The 27,927-nt window shown below is 44.1% G+C and overlaps 1 protein-coding gene across 1 annotated transcript; it reads left to right on the forward strand.

Moving 5' to 3' along the window:
• Nucleotides 1-149: 149 nt before the first annotated feature.
• Nucleotides 150-27,927, forward strand: cdc42ep4b (CDC42 effector protein (Rho GTPase binding) 4b). The gene is made up of 2 exons (XM_021576247.2): nt 150-291; nt 23,190-27,927. The coding sequence occupies exon 2, from the start codon at nt 23,423-23,425 to the stop codon at nt 24,443-24,445; it is 1,023 nt and encodes a 340-aa protein (XP_021431922.1). The 5' UTR covers nt 150-291; nt 23,190-23,422; the 3' UTR covers nt 24,446-27,927.

Consider the following 27,927-nt stretch of genomic DNA (forward strand, 5'->3'; position numbering starts at 1 on the left):
GAAACTGAATGTGAAACTTCACAAATGAAAAAGAAGCCAACTTAATCTATCAAGTAAGATGTAATTAGTCAAAACGTGTACACAGCTATTCCTTTTTGACTCAGCATATAAATTGTTACTGGCCCTTTAATAAACCGCGGCAGGAGGTGGGAGAGGTGGTGCTCAGAGAAAGGAGTGGGAAGGACTGTTTTGTGCGCCACTGCACTACAAACTTGACGGACGTACATGAGGACAGCGCACCGATAACTTATCTTGTTGCTGGGCTGGTGGGAAATTCATAACACTTTGGAGGTGAAGTACTCAGATTTAAAAACTATTTTTAACGATATTTGATTCTGTGAAAGGATGAGATCCATTGTCCTTTAACAGCGGTTGTGTCCTCTCTACTAACGTGACATGTAATCCTTCTCTGTTCAAGAGCACAATTGTGAAATTCAACTTTCTCTTATCTAATTGGAATTTTGTTAACCTCCCTGTCAGGAAGTGAAAGTAGCATTATAATTGTGGATCTATTTGTATGGTTTGAACTGCTGAACAGCTTGAATACTGATTTTTCTGTTTATTTTTTACACTTTTCATATTTTATTATTGAGGATCATAACATCTTTCATTTTACTTTCAAATAGGTTCACTGTTGAATCGGAGAACAACGTTGGTAGATTATACTTTTTCCTTTTACATTTCATTTGAATGTCAAATATGTTTGCGGGAAATCCCAGCGACTTGCAGCTTGTTCAGTTTGACTGGCTGGTTCGTTTATGGGAGACGGTAGTCCATTGTGCGTTAACTATGAACCAACCACACAGGCTAGGATTCCCCCTTTTCTCTTTATCAATGTCTGTAACTCCACCCACCGCAGAGTATGTTCAAAATATATTATCATCTCGGTTAGTTTTGATAAGACCCCCATCAGTACAACAATTGAACCTCACCTTGGGTGATCTGGTTGTCTGAAAGTTGTTTTCTGCCACTTTAAATTAATGACCTACAGGATTAATGTATGTGTTGCGTAGGCCCAGCTTTGTTACTTCTATAGTACAGTAGCGTGTGCTGGCTGCATTCATTGAAGCGGGAGATATGTGACTAGCAGGCCCAGGTGCAACATTGCTCAGCATGTTGTTTACAAGGCGTTTTGAAGTCTTGGATGGACAGATCTGTGAGAAGATCAAAGTAATGTGAGGTACTTGATTCCTCCTTTTTTATTGTATGAACTTTATTTGAGCATAAGAGGATATGGAGAGGCTTAAATGTTTATTTGAGATGATGAAGTAGTTTATTTTGAGTGAAAAAAAACATTAATACTCCAAATGACTAGTTTGTTAATATTGTAGACGGAATGTCCTGTAGGACTTGGCTATATGCTTGGCTTAATCTGAAAATGGACGATGTGGTATAGTGCATCACTGATCCATTAGTATGACCGGTTACACAAAAATTACTCTACGTGGGGAAACGATGAGCATCATCATCTGATGCCATTTTGAACACGATTAGAAATGTACAAAAAGCGAAACAAACTAGCCTGGAGTCGTTCTGAGTTGATGCTTGTGTTTATTATTCAAAGTTTTCCCTGAGTGTCTCTCTCCTCTTCCACAGCCAAAATGCATGTTTTTCCAGTTCATTATATGTGCCCTGAGGCAACTTGGCCCCCCTCTTGTTCCTCAGTGGATGGGTATCACATCAGCTGAGTGATTTCGATTAGCCCTGATGGATAATTACAGGAACTGGTATTGCGTTGTGTTTGAGTCATCATGTACTGTAAGTATTTAGGGGAATTATCAGCTGTAAACAGTATCAGCCATAACATAGCCCCCACTTGACCACGTATTTTCTCAATACAAGTTCAATAAGTATGCATCTACGCCTCCCTTCTCGTAGCAACTGTTATTCTAAACAAAAGTATTGAGACGTGTTGACAAATGAGCTGGGTTTTGGTGTTGGGTTGCACTGCTTTATTTGAAGCTGTGTGATTGATGGTGTCTGGGTCTCTTGGTAACCCCTCTCTACTCAGCTGTACTGGATTCTAAGGTCAGTGTTTGGCATTTAGCAGACAACCTCACCCCATGACACCTGGAGAGGAGATGCGCAAGAATGGGGAACTGAAAGTGATGCAGTGTGGGTGTTCTAGCTCATGGACAGACAGACCGACGCTGAACTAGAGGAGCTGTGTGCCTGTCCTGTCCTCGCAGGCTTTCTAGCTGAGCTTTAGGGAGAGTGACACTGCATTGATGTTCACACTTCTCTCTCCCGTTCTCTTTATATCACTCTCTACTAACCAACCCTAACCTACTATCGATCTCTTCCTCCCCTGCTCTCCTCTTACAATTTGGTGTGCTGTTTTGACAGTTGGCACACACTGCAGACCCCTCCTCAACTCTGCCTCAAAAGTCTCTCTGGGTCTCCCAGTGATCGTTCCATCCCAATCTATTGTGTGTCTATTAGTGTGTGTCATCTCTCCCGGAGTCTAGCTGCTTTATAGCTGCATGGGACCTGCTGCCCACTGGTCTGTGTTGTGAAGGCTGAGGCTCCTGCACAGTAAAGGGGCTCAGCTGGCTACCTGCCCAGTTCTGCTCTGCACTTCTCTGAGGTCATGCTTTCCCTACAGTCTGCACCACTGGAGAATGAGGGAGGGAGGATTCAGACGCATTGACCACGGCTGCTTTTCATAAAACCGCTGACTTCAGGTGTCTTTCAGTCAAATTCTGTACATTTTCTTGAGTTGCCAAACAAATTCCCCAGTGATCTCACTGTGAGTCAACGAGTTCAGTGGAAGTTGCATTGTCCTCAAAGTGATTCTTAGGGCTGTAGACCGATACTATTGGCCCATAAGACCAATTTGAGTAATGATTTTTTTTTGTGTGCACTTGTTTGTGTAGCCTACTTGTGTTTTATTGATTCATGTTTTGGTCAAACATATCTGTTTGGGCTTCTTGTGGTCAATTTGCAGTCTACAAATAATTTGTCATTATGTTCCGGCACGGGGCTGAATCTAGTTGATGATCCCTGTCCTAGGGTAAGATGGGAATACCCCTGCTATAGGCCCTGCTAGTGTGTGCACAAGTTCTTGTGGTTGATAACAGGTTACTCGTCTTGGTTATATTCCCTCCTGTTGATCTTGGACAGTACTGGAGTCCCAGACCAGGGATATTGTGTCTTGCACAGTTACAGGAACTACCTTTCTCCTGAAAGGGAAGCAGATGCCTTTGAACTTCGATGTCTTGTCGAGGGCACATAACCGTTGAACCCTTTTCCACATTGAAGTAAGAAACCGTTTAACTTGAAAATGGACGTCTTTGTACTTTTGGGGTGTTTGAACTTTACCTGTTTGAACTGAATTTTTATGGGCCTTAGCCATCTTCACCTGCTGCTACTTGAATGAGTATGAAATGTTTCTGAAATTGCAAGGTGCCTCATTTCTAAACCATGTGCCAGTTTTAACACAAGTTGGCATTTATAAAAATGTAACTCAACTTGAGAATGTGCTCACCTCCCTGCAGACTTTAGACCATGCGTACGCACATCTGCGAGTTGCTGCAATATTGCAAGTAAGTATCTTGTGCAAATGGGGGAAATTATGAAAAGCATCCATAATAATTAACAGGGAAAGGTATTAACAAGAATGCAACAATTTGCTGTTTACTGAGAAGAGAACAAACAATTACACATAGGAATCTTATAATTAGACATACAAATAATTTTCTAGTGTAATTGCATTTTGTATTTTATTTGCCTGCCCTACAATGTTTCAGAATTCGCGCTCAGTCCATCATATTTCGGTTTGGGGAGAAAAGTCCGCTGAATGTTTGAATTCAATTTTTTTTTTTGTCATGGACAAGTCCACAACAATTTGCCATTGTTTTCTCTTTCAGAAATTGACCATCCTTTTCCAGGTGCAGCTAAAGATTAAAACATTCTGCTAATACAGTAAATAGACCCGTAGCTTATTCAAACTATTTAACAGTATGGGTAGGTCACAGTATTGCTGGGAGATAGGAGCGCGACATCGTTGCCTATTTAATCTTAGAGCCTAAACAAAAGCAGGACATATAAACACAATCTGTTGATAAACTAAATATTGAACAACGATCCTTCTTTTGCATGCTGTGGCCTAGTGCCAATAGTTCCAAATTATACAGCAAATAAAGGGCATTATTGTCACCATAAGGTGACTGAGTTTCCCGGGCAGAGTTTTAATGCTCGTTCACTCATGCAGTTTTACGGCAGGTCTGATGTATAACGGGAAACATGCGTATTTATGGCGTGAGTCTTTTACAAATGTATTTACTGTAATGGACCCTGTCAACTGAGATTGTAGTTAGCTAGCTAACCCTTGGGAAAAAGGCAACCACATTCCAGCTCTTGTCGTCACTAGGCTGTAATCCTATGACCCTCCTCTGAGCTACTTACAGGGTTCTCCTGTGGCTCTGTAGCTCTAGTGCAGTGGGTTACTACAAGTGGCAATTTAGTCAACAAAAATATTGGTAATGTCCGAATACCCATACTTCCGTTCTAAATAGGCCATTTGATTATGCGGAAAAGGAAAGTGTAATAAATGCGATATTTAGACATTTTAAAGTATATAGTTGATTTTCTAACTAGTTTAGGTTCTCCTTAATAAAATGACTGCGTTTTGCATCGTAGGTTACATCTTTGAAAACGGAAGTATTTTTTTGGATGGGGGGGGGATTTCTGTTTTCTCACTGAAAAGTGTTTCTTGTTCTCTTGGCCTTCGTCAGCGCTTTTAAAGTAAATACTAAACCATTTGTTTTTATTTCTGAATGTGACGGGACTGGGGCTGCAGCTGCGTTATTCATTGCCATGTTAATCTTTTTACTTGAACATGGATTGTTTTAGTTTACAAACTAAAACAATCTCGGGGCTCCTGAGTGACGCAGAGGTCTAAGGCACTGCATCTCAGTGCTAGAGGCGTCACTACAGATACCCTGGTTCGAACCACTTCAAAGTGGACTCGACATTTTTATTTTATTTTTTAAAAGATTCAGTGATCAGCACAATTTTAATATTAGCAGCACAATTTAAAATGAGCAGTACAGATGCGAAGTACAGTTCTGTACAGCAGTGGGAAGGATGCGCTGAACTTGTACATCCTACATCAGCTGGTGAGCTGCGGGGGAGCAAGCAATGAGGCACATCGCGCAGGCAACTCTTGCTTTCCCGTAGCTAACCAGTCACCAGCCTTCTAGTTTAGGAGCCACATTTAGTTGCAAAACATTCTCTAGTTAACTACCCTTGGTTAAGAAACAGAAGCTGCTTTACGAAATAAAAACAATAACAGCATTGAGTTTTTAAAGATAAAACCACAGTTTAGCTATGTTTTTTTTTCTTTCCCTTGAGTATAGAAAAATAGGCTGTCTTTGAATATGTAGTCTTGCTCAACTCTCCCACTTTCTCCACTGCATTGCATAGCCAGGTTCTGTAGCCAAGTCTATCCTTTTCGTCAGAGAAACGGCTTGATTCTAGCCCTTACCGTTCAGCATTTTTGTTCTTTCTATTGAGCATTTTGTTGGCAGGATTTTACATTGATAAAGCATATCATGGGCCATTTTAAGGTGAGGCTACTCGCGGACCGGACCGTAAACCATTTGTTCAGGCTACACCATGTTCAGTTATCTTACTTCATTAGCTAGCTATGGCTAACAACCTTGGGCAAGTTCAGCAGGACGCAACTTTTTTTAAACTTTCAAGTAGAACAAAATATGTTAAGGAATAATGTTGGCGCTATTCATAGATTTCTATCTGCAACGTTTGAGACTGTCTTGCAACTGAACGTGGCCCTGGTAACATTACCAGTAGCTTATATGCAAACATTTGGTGGCACAGAAAGGAAAAGGGATAGCAAACAATTTATTGAAAAATGCATCTTGCCACTACAATAAACATTATCTTACTGGGTAAATAACTTAGTTATTAGTTCATGGGGACCCAGTGACTCCGACTTGAGCACCTGGACCACAGAATTCAAGGACTCTGACTTCAACCATGGACTCATGACTCGGACGTGGACTCGTGCACAGGGGACTTGGGACTTGATTCGGACTCTAGGTTTAGTGACTTGACTACATCACTGGGCGAAACAGTCATTAGCTCCCGTTCTACTTTTGGACAGCAATGTGGCTGAGGCGTCTGTCAACATTGTTAACAATTGTGTGACTGAAGTGCAAACCATTCTACTTTGCCAATACTTGTGTCTGTTCTGTATTTAATGTACAATGTCTATGTAGGCTGAATTTACATGGCAAGATAATTCTTATGTTTGTCATATTTCTGCGGTTGGGAAGAGAATAGGATGTCATGCAGAAAGATGTTGGTAGAACAAGGCTATGTATGGAAGTCAGTGATGTTATGTTGACTATAGGTTCATGATGCAATACAAATGTGATGACTAAAATGGCCCACTGTTTGTCATTTTGACAACCGCACTAAAATCATTATTCAAATGTGACCTAATGATATTTTAGTCAAAACGACGTTGACTGTTACGGTGACCGTATTACCGCCACGAATCATGGCGGCAGTCAAATTCCACGTGACCGTTTTAGTCACTGTAATTGGGCTCCTTCAAGCTCTGATGCTGCTGATGGTCTTTTACTAGCCTACCAAACTTGCTAACTGCCTGGTACTCCACACTATTGTCCCTCTAATCACTCTGACATCAATGCAAATGTATTTAAAAATTGAATCAAACACTTCATGGAAGCCCATGAGGTCATGTTGCGCCACATTTCTGTAGACTGTGAAATTGCGTGCAAGGTTTTGATGGAATCTATTAGAAAGCGGAAGATCCCCATCTGCTTTCTATTGGCTAGGCCTACTATAATTATTTCTCAACTTTCTTAATATTAAGCACATTGCTTATATTTACAACAGGAGTATAGCCTACTTGGCTGGCATTAAAATGAACCATGGGAAAAGCATCCTCCATTCGCTATATAAATGCATAGATGACATGTATCCCCCCTGCTCCTTTCTTGAGACCGGTGCAGGATGTGGTCCATTGTAAATCAAAACTAATTTCACACGTGTATATGAAAAGACAAGATTAAATCAAGAATAGTCTCATGAGTGACAATATTAGCCTATCACTTGTGAATGATACATTATCACTTGTGAATGATACATTATCACTTGTGAATGATACATTATCACTTGTGAATGATACATTATCACCTGTGAATGATACATTATCACTTGTGAATGATACATTATCACTTGTGAATGATACATTATCACTTGTGAATGATTCCCAGCTTGTGTAGTAAGGCAAAAAACAGCGTATGCCTTTTTTGGAGACTTTTTCTAATCATAGTCACACAACTCATGTAACTATCCCCATAGGCCTATATGTTTTAATACGGTTTGTATCACAACTAAAGTGGCCAAATTACCAAATAAAAACAAGCACAATCTGCTTTACAAGGGGTGTAGAGCCTAACTGTTTTTTAGGGGGCATTAAGGCCACATAAAGGGGATGCCTCCGGGAAATTCGAGGCATTATCAAGTACTTGTCAAATTGTAAATGAGAGACTGATGAAGTGTGTGCAAACTGTGCAAAAAAACAACAAAGCAGAGCTCATGTCTTTCATGCAACTTATTTCAAGTTATTGATCATATTATGCAGCCTTAGAATGTATTAAAAATCAGAACTAAAGTGTCATAAATAACTCTAAATGAAGCATAATAATAATAACCTGTTTCTTTTGTTAACCGCTCGACACACTCCCTCAAATCGACTGGAGAAAATATCCTTTCTATTTTGTTCAGCTAGGTTCTGTTGTTCTGTTGTATTCTTCATACTAAACTGCTCAAAAAAATAAAGGGAACACTAAAAGAATACATCCTAGATCTGAATGAATGAAATATTCTTATTAAATACTTTTTTCTTTACACAGTTGAATGTGCTGACACCAAAATCACACAAATTATCAATGGAAATGAAATGTATCAACCCAAAATTAAAGTGGAAAACCACACTACAGGCTGATCCAACTTTGATGTAATGTCCTTAAAACAAGTCAAAATGAGGCTCAGTAGTGTGTGTTGCCTCCACGTGCCTGTATGACCTCCCTACAACGCCTGGGCATGCTCCTGATGAGGTGGCGGATGGTCTCCTGAGGGATCTCCTCCCAGACCTGGACTAAAGCATCCGCCAACTCCTGGACAGTCTGGTGCAACGTGGCATTGGTGGATGGAGCGAGACATGATGCCCCAGATGTGCTCAATTGGATTCAGGTCTGGAGAACGGGCAGGCCCGTCCATAGCATCAATGCCTTGCTCTTGCAGGAACTGCTGACACACTCCAGCCACATGAGGTCTAGCATTGTCTTGCATTAGGAGGAACCCAGGCCAACTGCACCAGCAGTTGGCCTGGGGGGTCTGAGGATCTCATCTCAAGGGGTCTGAGGATCTCATCTCAGTACCTAATGGCAGTCAGGCTACCTCTGGCGAGCACATGGAGGGCTGTGCGGCCCCCCAAAGAAATGCCACCCCACACCATGACTGACCCACCGCCAAACCGGTCATGCTGGAGGATGTTGCAGGCAGCAGAACGTTCTCCACGGCTTCTCCAGACTCTGTCACGTCTGTCACATGTGCTCAGTGTGAACCTGCTTTCATCTGTGAAGAGCGCAGGGCGCCAGTGGCGAATTTGCCAATCTTGGTGTTCTCTGGCAAATGCCAAACGTCCTGCACGGTGTTGGGCTGTAAGCACAACCCCCACCTGTGGACATCGGGCCCTCGTACCACCCTCATGGAGTCTGGTTCTGACCGTTTGAGCAGACGCATGCACATTTGTGACCTGTTGGAGTTCATTTTGCAGGGCTCTGGCAGTGCTCCTCCTACTCCTCCTTGCACAAAGGCGGAGGTAGCGGTCCTGCTGCTGGGTTGTTGGCCTCCTCCACGTCTCCTGTACTGGCCTGTCTCCTGGTGGCGCCTCCATGCTCTGGACACTACGCTGACAGACACAGCAAACCTTCTTGCCACAGCTCGCATTGATGTTCCATCCTGGATGAGCTGCACTACCTGAGCCACTTGTGTGGGTTGTAGACTCCATCTTATGCTACCACTAGAGTGAAAGCACCGCCAGCATTCAAAAGTGACCAAAACATCAGCCAGGAAGCATAGGAAAGGAGAAGTGGTCTGTGGTCACCACCTGCAGAACCACTCCTTTATTGGGGGTGTCTTGCTAATTGCCTATAATTTCCACCTGTTGTCTATTCCATTTGCACAACAGCATGTGAAATGTATTGTCAATCAGTGTTGCTTCCTAAGTGGACAGTTTGAATTCACAGAGGTGTGATTGACTTGGAGTTACATTGTGTTGTTTAAGTGTTCCCTTTATTTTTTTGAGCAGTGTATAAGATAATGCCACATAATTCTAAGCAAATCTTGTCTGCTAAATGAACTAGTGTAGCCCACAGCCTTATGGCATTATGTTCTTCTGAAATAAAACATTTCTTCATATCATGCTTCTATAGACCTCTCCTTAAACGAATAATGGATTTAATGTGATGGTGTAGGCTATATTAAATGGATTGATTTAGATTTTTTTTATGTAGATGTTCCAAAGGTCTGCATCAGTGGCTTGTAGGCTGTGTGTGGAAGCCATGAGATGCAAAATGTGTTTGTTAATTAACGGTCAATTACCGTGAGACAGGCAGTTATTTGCTTGACAATCACCGACTGACAATTTTCATGGCTTCCACAGCCCTACTATGACTAAACAAAATGAACACTGGTTACAACCCCATCAAATGCTCTGGGCCTTGCCGTAAAGGACAGAGTTTAGCCAGGGATAGGTAGGATGATACTCAGAAGCTAGCTGGCTCTTAATGCTGTGTCGAGATGCACCTGATTTCTATACAGTGCATTCCAAAAACCCTACCTGCGTTTGGTTACGGTCAATGTAATTTGACAAGCATTTAGATACATTTCCAGCCAAACCGGCTATGTATGAATCTGTGGTTCAACACTACTCCGGGCTGCTGTATTCAGTTTCTGCTTGAAGATTGATTGTGATCTAATGGTTGTTGGACTACTGGTTATACTGTAGCACTTGACCATCAGCTATTTTACACACAGCTTCTACAGTACAGTTTTTAGCCTGAAGTCTAGGTTTGAATGAAGCTGTGAAATTTCTGATAATACTACCTTATTAGCATGTCCTGAGCTCAAAAGAAAAGACAAAAAGTTATAATTTTCCCAGGGTGAGTCACGTCCTGAGGCATCATTAGTAGTTTGTGGGACTGTCACTTGTCACAGTACAATACATTCCTTGCTTCACCATGAAATGACACAACTCGACACACCTGTCCTACTCTGCTCTACCCATTCACTGGAATCTGTCACCGAACACCTGACCCTCCCAACATGTTTTGAAACATTTGTCACAGCCACCCAGTGATTTGAGCATTCCAGCGAAGATCCACCTGAAAGGAGATGCATACCTACAGCTGGAGTCATGAAACCCAACCTCGACCGTACCTCACCAACACACTCTTGGGAAAGAGAACCCTGAGTCTTTATGCCATCTCATTTTTGTCTCCATAAATTGGCTCTATAGTCCAAAAATGGTTGACTTTGGTGGGGGGGACATCAGTGTCTCTTCAACCAAATTGAACAGTGTTTTAGAGTTGTGTTTGTGTTCTCACGGTCATTACAATATGTAATTGATGCAGCAGTGTTTACACTTTTTGTAGATTCCAAGTTGAATTGTCCCTCCTTATGGTGGGACTCGGTTGTCTGTGTCCTGATTTGATAAAAGGTCTCTATGGAGACGAGGTTAACCATTAACCCTGACCGGGTTAACTCCCTTCAACTCTGACACACCGCCACTGCTTTGACTGGCCTAGTAGCCGGGCAGCTGAGCAATAAAGTGTAGGCTAGACGCTAGAGGAGTCCTATGTATTCAAAACACACATTGTGCTGAGTAGTGTGCATCTGGTCTGTCCATCAGTGCAATGCTATGGTCTGTTCACAGTTCAGTGGTTCTCCATTGTTCCCTCTCATCGTTCTCTCCCTCCGTATGGGCTTAGAAACCGGAGGTGTCTCTCAAGCGTAGGCTTCAGCTGCTGAAAAGACAAAGGAATGCCGTCATCTCTCCCCAGTGGTCTCCTCTGTGCTAGCCTTGGACACTCCATTAGAGGGCTTATCCATCCCATGACTCCTAGACCACTGAGCCCCTAGGCCTGTCTATATAGGCAGGAGTAACACTACCCTGATGAATTAATATCTCTAATAGTCCTTTGTCTGTCAGCAGTATCCTTGTCATGCATTTCCTTTTTACTCTGTGTGAATATGAATAGAGGGTGTTCTGGGCTGGATTGGCCGGGTATGTCCACTGGGTTGGTTCTCAGGAGATGGCCGTGTGTGTGTGTGTCCTGTATGTGGAACCCTGTTAAGGTTTGGCTCCCGTCTCCCTTTACACTGGAAGCACTGCTTTGTTTCTTGTTGATCTGGGTCCATTGTGATCTGTGACTTTGTCGGTTCGTCAGTTCCACTGGCTTTGTGGTAGCCTATAGGGACAGACTGGGGCAGTGTTTGCGTGTGCTTGTTAGCCGTGAGAGAGCGTGTGTTTACATCTTAGTCTGACTGTGAAGAATCACTTCAAATCACCTTGCAATGCACCCCAAATAACTATTTTTATTTTTTATTTTTTTAAATGTATCCCCAATTTCGTGATATCCAATTGCGATCCAGTTAGGATCTTGTCTCATCGCTGCACCTCCCCAACGGGCTCGGGAGAGGTGAAGGTCGAGTCTTGCCTCCTCCGAAACATGACCCGCCAAACTGCACTCCTTAACACCCGCACGCTTAACCCTGGGATCAAACCCGGGTCTGTAGTGACGCCTCAAGCACTGCATTAGACTGCTGCACCTCTCGGGAAAGCCCAACTAGCTACTCATTATGTGATCAAGATTAGCGATTCTACCTCTCGCTTTGCTCAAACACAGTAACACTCAGTGCTGTGTGTGTATGCGTGCGCACTGTGCAAAGTCTTTATGACCCTTGACCTCCATATGGGGCTGTGTGAGTAAGGAGCTGTTGATGGACTGCGTTTAATGCACACACACACACACACACACACACACACACACACACACACACACACACACTCTTATAGCCTGCGGACTAGTGAACATACATGAAGACATTCTCCCAGGGCTCTACTGCATGTGGTCTCACTGTCGTCAAACAGATCATTTATAGTTTTCTAGGAAATCAGACCTGCTTGTTAGTTGAATGCCAAATCCACACAGAGAAAGATGGTGAGGATAGTTACAGTACAAGGAAACCGAATGAGACTGTGTGATAGGAGTGGTATGTGGGTAGAAGAGGGACTTGTCTGGCTGATCATGTGCTGCCCACTGATTTTGTGATTAAGTGCCACAGTGGCTCAAAGTATTTGTCTCTATCCATTAGATGTGACACTCGTGGCGTATTTCCAATGAGTATTTACCCCAGTGTTTTATCTATGTCTCACTGGGCCATGGCTCCGGCAGACCTGCTCTAACTTGGGGCAGAAGTAAGGCCACTGGTACTTTTCAGCTCTCAGCCATTGTTAAGTAGTTAACTGTCAACTTAAAGGAAAAACACTCAGACACTGAAATATTATTTAAGTTTGAATGTTTTTTTAATTTATTTTATAAATCGAGGCAGAGGTCAGAACAAACGGACGCCACAAGTTTTTAGTGTCTCACTCCTGATGGAAACACAACACTAGAGTGTACATTAAAGTAAAACACTGTTGTGGGGTAAGTCTTAATGGAAAACACCATCCGTCTGAGTATCTGTTCAGCAGGACCTGGCTGGACCAATGCCACTGGTTTGCATCACATTGATCATATTCCACTATCCTCCCCTGGAAAACGTGTCCTTTTACCCAGTCCTCCCCTGGCAAACGTGTCCTTTTACCCAGTCCTCCCCTGGCAAACGTGTCCTTTTACCCAGTCCTCCCCTGGCAAACGTGTCCTTTTACCCAGTCCTCCCCTGGCAAACGTGTCCTTTTACCCAGTCCTCCCCTGGCAAACGTGTCCTTTTACCCAGTCCTCCCCTGGCAAACGTGTCCTTTTACCCAGTCCTCCCCTGGCAAACGTGTCCTTTTACCCAGTCCTCCCCTGGCAAACGTGTCCTTTTACCCAGTCCTCCCCTGGCAAACGTGTCCTTTTACCCAGTCCTCCCCTGGCAAACGTGTCCTTTTACCCAGTCCTCCCCTGGCAAACGTGTCCTATTACCCAGTCCACCCCTGGCAAACGTGTCCTATTACCCAGTCCACCCCTGGCAAACGTGTCCTATTACCCAGTCCACCCCTGGCAAACGTGTCCTATTACCCAGTCCACCCCTGGCAAACGTGTCCTATTACCCAGTCCACCCCTGGCAAACGTGTCCTATTACCCAGTCCACCCCTGGCAAACGTGTCCTATTACCCAGTCCACCCCTGGCAAACGTGTCCTATTACCCAGTCCACCCCTGGCAAACGTGTCCTATTCCTCCATCCTCCCCTGGCAAACGTGTCCTATTACCCAGTCCTCCCCTGGCAAACGTGTCCTTTTACCCAGTCCTCCCCTGGCAAACGTGTCCTATTACCCAGTCCTCCCCTGGCAAACGTGTCCTATTACCCAGTCCACCCCTGGCAAATGTGTCCTATTCCTCCATCCTCCCCTGGCAAACGTGTCCTATTAACCAGTCCTCAACTGGCAAACGTGTCCTATTACCCAGTCCTCCCCTGGCAAACGTGTCCTATTACCCAGTCCTCCCCTGGCAAACGTGTCCTTTTACCCAGTCCTCCCCTGGCAAACGTGTCCTATTACCCAGTCCTCCCCTGGCAAACGTGTCCTATTACCCAGTCCACCCCTGGCAAATGTGTCCTATTCCTCCATCCTCCCCTGGCAAATGTCACATCCCTATCATCCAGCTGTCACTTTCCCAGGAGAAGGCTGTCTGGCGTGTGTGGGTGAGGCCGGTAACCCATCCCCATCTGCTGGGCCTGAACTGGGCATTCCTGCAAAGTTGCATGGAATAAAACGTGTGTGTGTGTGTGTGTGTGTGTGTACGTGCGCGCACACACAGTATGCCACTCAATTTAGTCAGGTTCAATTAAATCAACCCAACGATGTGTGTTATGGTGCTTTGTAGTGTTTGTGGCAGACTCTCACTCAGACCAGCCTATTTACTGATTTTTCAGCTTGTCAAACTGCTGTGAATCTGTATTATGGCTGTAGTAAAGAGATATCTGTGAGGCTGTCTGTGTTGTCTTTGGGGCCAGGTTTTGTTGACATCTGCTGGTGTTTTGAAAGAGCGCACCTTGCCGTTTTTTTTATTATCTCATTTTTGTAAGTGAGGGAGCGAGCTACTCAGTTGGAACTCCATGAGTTTCACTGTAACCGTGTGTTAATCAGCAGTAGCTGCTGCGTTGACTGGATTATGCACTGTACAACGCTGGTATCTGCTTATCTTTCTGGTGATTTGGCAACGAAAAAATCAGCTGCTGCTCCGCTCATTCTGGGGCACAGGCAGAGCAATCGAGCTGGCATGGGTGAGCACTCTGTGCGTGGCTCTCCCATTTGGATGGAGAGCCAATCAGTGTTCCATTGTCCAGTAACGTTGTAGTAATAACTTCACCTGAGTTTTGATGAAATGGCACATTGTCATGGTCTTTTTCCTACTACAAGGGAAACTGTAGCCCAATTCTCTCAGTAGTATGGGCATCTTTTCCAATCTAATAAAGTTTGGGTTCCAGTCTCTCCTTTTATGCAAAAAAGGTTCTATTTAAGGACCAATGTTCGTCCATAATGAAGCAGCTGTTACCCTGTTGAGTGAGTCCATCCCCCTGGTCTGTATCCTCTTAGCTGCTGCTTAGGCCTCTCTGACAGAGGGAGGGGTTCAGATCAAATCTACATTTTATACGTCACATGCTTGGTAAACACCAGGTGTGGACTAACAGTGAAATGCTTACGGGCCCTTCCCAACAATACAGAGAGAAAGAAAAATTAAGAAATAATAGAAAAGTGAAACGCGTACTATTAGATACACTTATTAATCTCTCACACACTCAATCCCCTTCTGTGCCCCTCTATGGGGATAATGACAGCAAGCGCTGCATGCAAGACTTGGAGGACAGTGTAAAAGCATGTGTTCATTAACTGTTGGCATGCATTCCTCCTGGGCAGGGGGGGGGGTAAAGTGGTAACATACCACACCCCTATTGTGTTTGTCTTTGGTGCCCCCGTCTGTCTTTCCTTTAGAAAAGTCCTTGTTACTCCACAAGGACAGGGTGGTATGCCTCCTATCCTGGCTGGCCTCCGGCCCTCTGTTGGCTTGGCCCTTAAGGCTTCCGCATGCTTTGGTTCGGCTGGCGCCTAGCCGCGAACGAGTGTGCTCGCATACTCCCTCGAAATACCTTCACTTGGAAAAAGTGTTGAATGACAAACGCTTCATTGAAGAATGAATTTGGCCGATGAACGGGCGTGGACTTCGACTCCGAAGTCTTCGACTTGCCTTGAGAAATAATTTGCGCACGAACAGCCAATAAAACCGTTGTTCAAGACCAAAACGTACCAAAATGTGGTCATAATATATGTTCTGGATGGGAAGCGTGCGACTCCTTTAGGAGGGAATGAGCGGTGGCGGCGTTTCTCACACAGGATGCTATTCATAGAGGTACAACGGAGGGGAATCCAGAGGGAACGCCTCAGGGGATCATCTTCTACAGAGGGAGATTTTGACAAGACTGCAACATCATGTTCATCATCCATTTGATTGCTGGTTATGGCTGAGATCACTTCACACACTGCCCACCCAGGTTTGAACCACACACTGTTTGTCCAACCATGCAAGAGTAGCAGGTTTCTAAAAGCAGTCAACTAGCGCAGCGGGGGGAGGCAGGCGGACTAGTAGTGAGTCTGTTTTTTTTGGAAGCCCCTAGCTGCTGACTGATGGCAGGATATGGAAAGATTAAAAACATCTCTCTCCTGCAGTCCGCCACAGGAACACGTGGCTGAAATGTGTTACATGAGATCAACAGTTAACGGTTAGCTAGCAGTGCAGTGGTGAGGATATAACAAGGGATGAACAACAATAAGCTAACCGCAAGTTACATGAGATGGATTTGAACTATGACACTGGGGGAAATGGATAGTGGGTAGGGTGTGTGTGCTGGAGAGGGGGCCACACAGAGTAGAGTAACACACTGCTGGCTAGTTGCTGGTTGAGGCACGCTGAAGTTATGTTCCCTTGTTGAACATGCTCCTGTGGGTTGTTTCTGTGTGCATGCGGCCCGTTAGGTGGGTTTAGACACACACTTCCTATAGTGTTCCTGCTGAGGTGTGTCTATTTACCCAGTCAGCTGTCCAGGCTTGCCTTGCAGAACTCTCTACATCACTTCACCATGCTGTCCACCAACCTCCTGTGTTAATCAGGTAGCCCACACAGACAGGGATAATGTTACTATACCGCTCTCATGCCGTCAGCCTGACCCCCATGCTATAGGCTAAAGTTGTTGAGTGTTTTGTATTTGCCACAGGCTATTGACCTTTTCAAGTGTTTTATTCTACAGGTCATCAGGGTCAGAATAGCCGCTGTTAAAGTTGTCAATTCTGAAGAAAAAAAAACTAGTGTAAACATTGCTCTAGTTCAGACTTTTCTCACTCGCTTCGACTTTAAACGCATTGAGTGAGCGTTGTTGTAAACAAGCTTAGCTGTGGCTTAGCTATGGACAAGCCCTACAGGGATTGACCCTAGTAATTATTTACACATTCTGTTTGCTGATAGTTAGTGATGCCTGAGTCAGTACGGACCAGGAGCTGACGACACCATTTCGCCATATAGGGAGGGATAGTTCTCTCGCTCTTTATTTCCATAGTTCTTTCTCTCTCATTAGTCATATGAAGGCTAGCCTCAGATAACATACCAACACATTTGGTTGTGAAGATAAACTAGAACAGGTTATGGTGACAATGACAAGTAACTACTCTGAGAACAATGGGACATTACGTAGACAGAACACTCTGTGTACATGTGACACTGTGCCCAGAATAACTATTGTTTACATGGCCATTGTCAGATTATACTTGATATGATATTGACATCATGCCTACGTTCATCGCCCTGAATTCACCATGTAAGAATACTGTTAGATATTTCCTGGAAACGTATCCAGGTCGCAATATTGGTCCAAAATTGTTTGGCTTAGATTCAATGGTTTGTATTTAAGTTACAGGAAGGTACAGGTCTATCCATCAAAACATGAAAAACAAGCAATATCAGGTCTACCTGTTATTACCCATCTAGGTTGGGTTACATGTCTGCTTCACTGCTGACCTACAGTAATGTCCTTAATGATGCAGTTCCATTTAGGAGTTACGCCAGTGTTTTATCCAAAAGGCCCAGACTTTTCTGTTTCCATCTAAGCGGGCCGACACCCAGTGTCTCACTTGGGCCAAAGCCAGGCCACGGATACTTTTCAGCTTTCATTTACTGAACAATGGCTTAACAACTGAACACCTTCTCACAAAGCAACTGTTTTGATGATTTACATTTTAGTCATTTAGCAGACACTCTTATCCAGAGCAACTTAGTGGATACTTTTATTTCTTTTTTATTCTCCAGTACTGGACCCCCGTGGGAATCGAACCCACAACCCTGACGTTGCCAGCGCCATGCTCTACCAACTGAGCCACACTGTGATTTTTAAGTGGAAAGGGGGGTACCTAGTCAGTTGCCCAGCTGAATGTAATTGAACTGAAATGTGTTTTCCGCATTTAACCCAATTATGCAGATGTTGTTGATTCTGCTCTTCACAAGTTCTCACACTGTCAGCCCTAGCTATAGACACACAATTTCCTTAGTTTAACATAAGGGTGTACAGAGCAGCATGTTGTGATATGTGTGGACCTGCAGGGCCCATTAAGGTCCCTGATGGCACCGGAGTTGTGAACTTGTTACCTTTGTTTTAATGAATTTGTCATTTTATTGATGGGCCGTAACAGCTTGCAGCAGCCCCATCCTCCTAATGACATTATCACCTCTATGGGTTGTTTCTCAAGGCAGGTCAGTGATGGGGAGGGATGGGGGTAGGGGAGATGAGGGATTTACCAGTTCAAGGTAAACAAAACAGGAATACTCTCATTGGTTAAATGGATTAGGCCCCTAGTAGTAAGAATGTGGCCTCAGTATTCCAAATTACCACAATTTTAAGTAAGTAGCCTTAAATGTTTTTGCCAAATCGACAGTAATGATCTCATGGGCTTGCGTGTACAAGGCATCGTCCAGATGTGATATTAACTAAACATGGGTAATGTAATATACCATGTCTAACATAATTACTGTGTTAGGCCATGAAATAGCTTACCTGAACATGGCTGACACATGTTGGGAGCATGTAGTATGAGCAATGGTTGTGGAACCCTAAAAGGAAACAACATTTTTGTTGTTGTTGATTGAGCAAGAATGTCATCTTTTTCTTATTAACAGCTAACAGCCTATAACAATGTTAACTAAAATGTGACTATGCCCCGTCAGAATTCAATATTTAACAGGGCATAAAGTATGTTACAGTGACTCTGCAGTTGCGTAAGATCCACTAACTGTTCACAATACACCAGCAGCGCCTTCCCTTCCGCCTCGTGAAAAAGTCATGTTCTCTCTCTTTCTGTTGAAAAATGTAAAGGGCCCAAAAATAGAAGTCGCAGCCCACAACTATGCTAGGTGTGCTTGTTTCTCTCCAAGGTGGTCCAGCTGTGAAAGGAGAGACGGAAGATTGACTTGATGACATTTCTTCTAAAGAGGGATAGTAATCGGTGCGGAACATGATTGGAACATGGTTGTTGGATTGTGGCCTAGCTGGTAAACCAGGAGGATTATCAGAGTAAGAGGTTGATTGTGTGTGATATAGAAGTTAATGGGGACGTTCCTGATTAGCAGCACAAGCTAAGCTGTACTGGGCTGGCCGCTTTACACGTCCACCGTAGTTCTAGGAACCAAGGAAAATATGGAGAGAAAAATATCCAAGTTAGCACAGTGTGGGTCGGGTTAGCCTTTTAGTATGAATGGGGCATTTGATGACGTCATCCTCTGTGTTGGTGCCCTGGCGCGAGGGCGACCATAACGATCTGTTAATCATTCATAGACCTTTCTGTCAGTTGAATCTGCTATCATGTGATGCTTTGAGTGCTTAAAGATGCACTATGCAGAAGTCACTCCGCCATTTCCTGGTTGCTAAAACTCGAATAGTTCGCATAATTTCAGTTTGTGACAAAATCAGATAGCCTAGTGTAGAGAATCATTGTACCATCTAAAACGCAGTGAAATATTTTCCATAGCCAAACATTTTGTTTCAGCTGTTTTGAAGCTGGTGTACAAAACCTAAACTAAAAGACGAAAAAATGACACTTAAGAACGGGAAGCATAGAAATGCTTTTTAGACTTTGCTTTCAAGTAGAATGATCGATCTATAACTCCCATTTCTATGTGAATTTGGTCGGGTGGCTCCAAAGTGTGTTACATAAAGTCACCATCGCTGGCTAATGCTTTGGCATGACGCTCAGATTCAAAACGCAGATTGAAAAAGAGCACACATTCCACTCATTCTCGTCTCCACCCAGTTTATCTAGTTACTGAAATGAATCTGGACACCATATTGGAAGTTGAACAAAGATTTGTGATGTCATATGTGTTTCTCTAAGTCTGGAGTGTAGCTAGCAGGGCCTGCTCCACTAGTCCAGCTCTGGGCAGCATTTGAAAGATTACTGAGATGGAATCCAGACCCCGGCTGTGTTTTTAGAACGTGTGGGTGTGGGGAGCAGCATATTTTGGGACATACAGCTTGGTTGTCGATTCCCAAGTGACTACTCTTACCCATCCATGCATGACGTACTAGGCAAAGAATCAAATTGCCTGGCTTTTGCTTTTTAGTAGTATTTTTATAGTTGTCTGGACTTTTCACTGCGTTGAAATGGTGCTCAAAGTTAACTGCCCAGCTTTGTCGCCCCTGGCCTGCAACGAAGGGGCTACAAATAGGCAATCCATTTGGAATGTTTTGAGCTTGATGTGGAATGTCTGTGGCTTCGTATAGCTTGCATGATTTATGTAAACTCATATTGAAAGGATGTAATTGAAGATGACAGTGCTGCCTGGAGTCTTCTCCTCTCCTTTTGTCATGCATGTGATAATGGGACCAAGTGGTAAAACTGTTGCGATAAGACACTGCTCCCGAACACACACGGGGGGGGGGGATTATGGGCCATTTCTTATAAGGACCCAAGGTGTGAGGTTCGGCCCTTTTGATATTTGAGGAGAACCGACTGATCTTTTATCCAGAGTATGAATATCTTCTAATGATGAATCACATCAAACGCATTCCATTGCCTCTAGTTTAGCAGTCCTATTGTGGTATTCTACCTCTTATTCCACTCTGAGCCCAACTGGTAGGGACTGAGGCATGGCATGCATCCCATATGACACCCTATTCCCTCTATAGTACTCTGCTTTTGACCAGAACCCATAAGGGATAGGATTCCATTTGAGACTGAGATGGTTCTATGGCAGGCAGCCATGAGTAAAAGGTGATGTCACCCTGGAGGGGATAAGGGCCACTATATGAGGCTTACGGGCAGGAAGTTAGCTAGCTGGGCAGCCAAGCAGTACTTGGCCTAAGGTCGCCATGGAGACATGGGCAGAGAACTAGTTAAGGGCAGGGAGGGACACATGAGGAGTCTTGACTGAAATCCAGGACAGGGCACTCTCTGTTGTCAATCCATGTTGCCAAGTCTCTCTAGTTGGCTGCTTCCTCCTGGCCTGGCAAACATGGGCATGGGCACTCTGTGTAGGCTATTACCAGGTAGTAAACTTAACTGCTGTTGCTGACAGTGACATATTGTCTATTGGGAGTCATTTCTTGCTTTTTCTTTTTCAGCCTTATTGAAAATGTCAACCTATTAAATCTTACACTACAATTGGCAAGCAATGTGTTGTTGTATTAAAGTGTTATGATTATATAAGTGGGTTGTCCTTTGCCTGCAGTGGTACACTACACAGCTAAGGTCATAGGCCTGCACATTAAATGAGACCGAGACGTTGACATGTGGAGGAGAAGCAGGCCGGCTGGAGGATTGCGTTCTCATGCATAGTGAGTTGTGTAATAATGTGTCTGGATAATAATGGGTAATGATGGATCACCCTGCAGTAATGTAAGCTAGGCCTACTTAAGAGACTCTTAGCCACAATAGCACACTGTGAGGTTTCACAATTGTGTCCCTTGAAAGCTGTCATGACCAAGCTAATTCGTTTGGTTGTTTTTGAAACAATTTGCGCTTTCATAATGGCTAAAGTGTTTCAGTTGTTGGTGAAGACTTAATAGTTTGTATTAAGTTTCTACTTTTGCAAACCTCTTGTGCAGTCATTCATGCTCAGTTTTTGTCTCCTTGCTCATATAGTTTTCATTGTGTTTGTCTAAATGGGAATTCTTTCTTGAGGGGGCTAAACCTCTACACCCTGAGTCCTAATGACTGAGGAACGATTATTGAATAAAAAGGTTCATCCATGGTAGGCAGACAAGAAGATAATTGAGTTGTCCTTAGGGATGTTCTGTCCTTTTGAAAGGCGAAGAACTGGGTTAACACGGCTATCAAAAAGCTGTCTGTTCTCTCTGCTGCTACAGTTGCCTTTTCAGTCGAATCGGCCCTTGTTGTCTTAGATGTAAAAGTTTGAAGGAGACACTGTTTTTGGAATATTGTTACCAGAGGCCCCATTCATCCAGAGGTATGAACACACGAGACCAGAGAGGAGGCCTGTGAAGTGTGTGTGCGCATGCATGCGCTCTGGTTTGAAAACACAAGAGAATGCTTGGATGGCGCCTAGCAGCCACACTTGAGACCGCTGACATCACCTAGGCCTACTCATTTGCCTAGTCGGCCCTATTGCAAGCTGTTGCCCTACTTGAGGGAAAAGACGAAAAGCCACCAACTTTGCTGATCTGTCCACTCACACCATTATGTTTTGGGATCGTGTCACCATTGAGCCAGCAATGAAACACTAAGACCGATTGGCCAGGGTAAGCAGATACTCCCCACCAGGTTCTGAAACGGCCCATATTGTCTGGCTTATTGAGTAATAGGCCGGGTTGCAGATCAAAGTATCTGCTGTGAAATCCAGAGCACTTAAGCAGTACATCTCCCAATGGCAGTGCTGTAGGCTTATCAGGGTCCCTGACTCTAATCACAATTTAAGTTCTGAACACAGTGATCAGTCACACCAGGCTTTCAGTAATGCAGGTCACCTTTGCCCATATGGACGATGTGGCGGTGGGAGTAAGCTTTAAACAACCTCTTAAAGGTGTCTGAACTGAGAGCCACACACGGGGGGAGAGAAAAAGCCAAGACCGAGTTCATCTGCCAGTGACAGAAGGGTGCGAGCAGAACAATAGTCAGTCGGTGACAGTCTGATCTGTTGCTCTAAATTAATCCAAGCTGCTGAAGAAATGATGTTCCTCTCCATTCCTTTTTCCATCCTGTCTTTATCCCTGGCAGCTGGAGCCACTGGGCTCTCAGTATCCTGGGATCATAGGGTCATGTAACAAAGGGAGGCATGCAGGGGCCCAAATGGGAACTGCAGCAGTGGAGCAGAGTACTGTATTGGCAGCGCGGACTTCAGACGACAGACAGCCGCCTCCTAAAAATTGAAAAGCCAAACTGATTAATATTCCGGCTGCCGCTTTTAAACAATATTTCAACATTTTTGGGAACTTGGAAGTGCCATTTTTAAGAAATCAAGTATGGTCATGAATACCAATGTATTACAATCAAGGACTTGTGTGTTTCCCCGTTTTTTAAACTTGGAAGGTTAACGAGTTTCAGTTAAGTGAGAAAGAAATGAACCACTCAACTGGAGGTTTTATTTAAAAGCCCCGGCCTGGCAACAAAAGTTTCCACATTTGAGGCACAGCGGCATAGATTAAGAAAGTTGTCTTGATTCTGTGCCTCAGATGCAATCAGCAGCGATTGGAAATAGTTGCTGTTTACTGTCATTTCCAGTTTGCTTCCAGTCCAAAGGAATAAATGACAAAGCCACTCTGTGTTAAGTTAGTTTCCATGTTCCCTGCCAACTTTGAGGATCTGAGTTGGTTTGCATAGGTCTTGTAATGTGGTTTTAATGTGTCCTCTCTTCTGTTATTCCCTTAGGTTGATTTTGTGGATTATCTGCACCAGACCTCAACATAGCTGTTTGCCAGACCACAATGGCTGTGTACTCCAGACACCTGGATTTCTCCTTGCCTTGACAATACAGTTTACAATTAAACGTGAGAAAGACACAAACATCTCATAATACTTAGCATCAACCAGGAGTTTCTTAGTTGAACTGTTTCTGTTCCTGTTGAGTATTATATCACTGAGTGACTTCATCAGACATCACCATGCCTATCCTCAAGCAGCTAACCTCGAACCAGTCCAAGCGTCGCTCCCGAGTCGACCTGACTGCAGAGATGATCAGCGCCCCTCTCGGGGACTTCAGACACACCATGCATGTGGGTCGTGGCGGAGATGCCTTTGGGGACACCTCATTCCTCAGTACCCGGTCTGGGGAGCCCCCTAAAGAACCAGCTCCAGAGGTGCAGCAGAGCTCCCCTGGACCTGTCCCCAAACCAGGCCTGCTGTCCCGAACCTTCAGGAGCAGTAAGCGCTCCCAGTCGGTGAACCGTGGCGAGAACGCGTTGGCTCCCCCTGGTGGCTCGCCAAACTTTGTGAAAAATGCCATCTCCCTGCCCTACCTCAACGACGAGGACGCGGGCAGGACGGGCGGTGGTCCCCCGATGCCCAAGAGCGTCTCCTCCAGCCCACTGAAGAAGCTGCCCGAGGTCGAAGGAATCAGAAAACCGGTCAACGGTGCCGCGGCCATGGACCTGGAGTTCGATGAGCGGAACTTCGGCGAACTGACTGACCTGCCACCGTCCCATCTTCGAGGTGGTGGGATGAAGCATGCGGAATCCATCATGTCGTTCCACATCGACCTGGGTCCCTCTATGCTGGGGGACATCCTCAGCGTCATGGAGAAGAAGGGCTGGGAGGAAGACGACCTAGGATACGAGGAGGGGAAGGGCAGCGAGGGCCGTGGGTCACCCCCCCTCAGTCCTCCCACCACGGAGGACAATGTTGAGGACCAGGTGGATCTACAGCCGCCAGTCAGGCCCCCACGCAGCACCTATCCACAGCAGAAAATCATGGCAGACCCCCCCTACACTCCTCCCAGGAACTACCACAGCCACCTGGACAGCTGCTCTTTTTCCTCTTCCGGCTCCGCCGCTCTTGAGGAGAAACCACTCCACCACCTGCAGGAGGGGGACACGGACAGCGCCAAGTACAGCTCTCCAGGTGTTGGGGGGGAGGATGACAAAGATTTCTCCTTTATGGACGAGGACGAAGATGAAATCAGGGTGTGAAACAGAACAGGGCTGTAACACCACCGACACAGAACGTGATTTATAAAGACACCAGAACATGGTTTACGAGGACACGGATGGAGACTAGTATTCTTCATGAGTTTTGAAGCTAGTACAAGCCTGGGAGGGAAGGGTTGGTGCACCTACATTTTTACATATGGATCTATCCAGAGAATCTCTAATTGCACACCTTATTCTGCTTTACTTCCTGTATTAAGATTCAATCACTCACCATCTGTTACTGAGCCTTATTCACTCCAGTGTGTGTGTGTGTGTGTTCTACAGTTCATGGAAACAAAATGCCTGTCCTATGAGTCCTTTTACTCTAGCCATTACGGAATTCCACACACACACACACACACACACACACACCGGGTATTGGTTTGAGGGTTTCCTTTTGTAGAAATACGATCTGTCATTATGATGATCTAATCCCACAGTTCCAATATGTCATCAGTGTGTTAATGCTTTAAGGGGGCACATCTCAAGGATCTCAACCCTCATATCCACTTATATCCAACATGAACATATCCCACCCACGCCCCCATTGTCTTTTCATCCAGAGGATTTCCCTTCCCTAACATTCCTTACAGTGCATTAATAAGGAAGGGAAAGCCAACCACCCAACCAGCGGTCACTGATTGTCACACTGATCGTCACATTCTTTAACAGCGGAAGTATGGAGGTTGACCGAGGGTCACTTTTGATCAAACGGCAGTCCTCCTCGAGGGAGGTGTGATGCGTTAGGTGGAGGCCGGGTCATATGATGTAATGGGATGAACGGTATGTTTCTCACACAGCTTTGGAGGGGGGAAATAAAATGAAGAACAGAAAAGTATCCCAGGGTTTAGCTAGCGTAGCCGCATAGCCTTGGGGCCTTGAATTAATTGTGTGTGTGTTGAGTGAAGTGAGAATCGTGAGATGCAGTTAAAATATTGGTTTGTTAATGTTCCGTTTTTTTTCCCGTTTTTTTTTTCCCTCTACGTTTATACATTGTATGCACATACATAATTGATAAGTTGGTCTTCTAGCAGGTTCTAAATCAATGTCACAACTTGGTGGTTCATTATTCTAACCATTAGTCAGCTTTAGTGTCAACTGTTCACTTACAATGGACCAGTTTTCTAAACACGCTCTATACAGACCCAGCACACTCTGATGTCATAAATGAGGCAAAAGTTTCATTTGTTAGAAACTACTTATTGGATGTGCCCCGTTTTAAGTCACCATCATTTTGATTTATAGGGAGCTTTGTTAAAGTTAGGCTTGGATGAACTAAAGATCTCCCAAATCCTCCCTAAGGTACTATCCAACCCAGTGAGCCAATTTAGGCCTTAGCTTTGGAGTTGTTTTGTTAGGCCATGAGTCCATGACACTTTGTTAGCTCAGATCAATGGACTCAGTAGAAACATAGAAACACACACAACACTGATCTGTCATATATCCCCTGCTAGCACTGCCAAGGTATAGCAAGATGGCTCACTCCCTAAAACACTATTGTACATAAAGAATCACTTTTATTTTATTTTCATGTACATTTTTCTTCTCTTTTTTGTTTTGCTTGACTTATTATTAAGGACAAATGTACATTTTGCGAAGAAAATTTGCCCTTTTTGTTGCCGCTATCATGTCCAGTAGCACTTTTTATTGTACATATGTTTTAGAAACTGATTTTTAAAAGACAATTTTACAGGAGCAGAGAAAGTGGTTGTGAACAAGCGTGGTGACCGTGCAGTAGTAGACTGTCATGTCTACAGATGTAGGATCTTAATTTGAGCCAGTTTGCTACAAATAATCCTGCAGCAACAGGAAATGGGAATTGCATTAGGAAATGTGGATTATAGTTCATCTACATTTTTGTAAGGGTTGAATCATTTTTCATAAGGGTAAATCAAGTCTGACATTTCAAAGTGGAAATTAAACTTCAAAGCCTTTTTAAACCTTGAATACACTACAACTTTTACATGTTCTGCAACAGGGTGATCTAATTAAGATACTATATCTGTATGTGGTCATCTCTTGCCCCACACATACCACAGGCTTGTAGGATCAGCAGGTTAGGAGCAAGAGGAGAGACGTCTGAAGGGAGGAGGATATAAGTAATAAGAGAACACTAGTGACAAGTGACTGTTACCCACCTCTCTCCATTGCGCCATGCAGGCCTGGGCTACTGTAGGAGAAGATTGAATCAACACCATCTGGCTTCGCTCCACCCTCTCATTCATAAACATATTTGGCTGATTGGTCGGTAACTGACCCAACGACTCATCCATTCATGAGTCACATGTCTGGGAAAGGACAGGTGCACCTGTTTAGTTTCTCCTACAGTTGTGCATCCCAAATGGCACCCTATTCCCTATATAGAGCACTACTTTTGACCAAGGCCCATATAGCAAATAGGGTTCCTTTTGAGATGCATGCAGTGTGACTAGGTCCCTACCCCTCACTCACATTCATTAATTTGGTCAGATTATGATCTCATCTGTTATGGTAAAACAGGAAGTACCTGCTCAATCCTTCCTGGATCCCTGAGTAATCTATTGCCTTTATGCCTGTGAAAGGAAATTATATTTGTGACACTGGGGGAGCACTGTTCTTGTTTCCTGTTATGGCGTTGGTTGGGCGAGGGAGGGGGGGCACACATTATCCTATGGTGTTGAAGTGAGGGTAGGGACAATTCCAGGATGTGACATCACTCAGCCATGCGTTCATGCTATGTATGTCAGTTCCATGTGTACATGTCTGTATTAAAGAGATCAGTCAAGTTCATTGATTTAAAATGACCAGATGTAAATGTGCCAATTATGTAATAGTCAACCTTTTTGACATTTTGATTTTTGAATGACACATTTACAGGCTACAGCAGTATAGGCTACTTACGATAATTCTCAGGCCTCTCGCGCTGTTAATTTGTAAATGGGTCAAATTTGGGATTGCTTTGTTATTTGAAACTCTGTTGCTTGTTCCATTTGTTGTAGAATTTGTCCATGGAAAGTGGGTTGAGCTGCTGTAATCTCTTATCTGTTCTTACCCAATATGGGGATATTTTCATCTGTCAAAACACTCCTTCCTATTCACCACCATGTTATTTGCTGCTGATGAGAAGTAGTTAAATACTAATTGTATCATCTATGACAAATGGTGACTATTGCTATGTTTCGTTATAGGCATTATGGCATAGTGACGCTAATGTAAGAGCCATCAGAAGGTAACGTGGCTTTCAACTGCAAGCGGATTTCAGTGTCCTGGCCTGATGCCTGTGGTAAAAAGGGGAAAGGATTGTTCTTTTTCAGTCTCAGCTGTAGAATGTTACATTTTATTTTCCTTCTGTGGCTACAGTTTTTATGCCAAGTATGTGCTATTTTTCTTCTTTCTCTCGTTCTACTGTATATTAATATATATTTACCTCCCTCACTCTTCCTCTTCTGAAATAACAGCTATATTTTTCAATAAAAAGAGAAAGCTGGTAATCTTTACCAGGA

This window comes from Oncorhynchus mykiss, chromosome 20 (assembly GCF_013265735.2).
Source record: "Oncorhynchus mykiss isolate Arlee chromosome 20, USDA_OmykA_1.1, whole genome shotgun sequence".
Classification (NCBI taxonomy): Eukaryota; Metazoa; Chordata; class Actinopteri; order Salmoniformes; family Salmonidae; genus Oncorhynchus; species Oncorhynchus mykiss.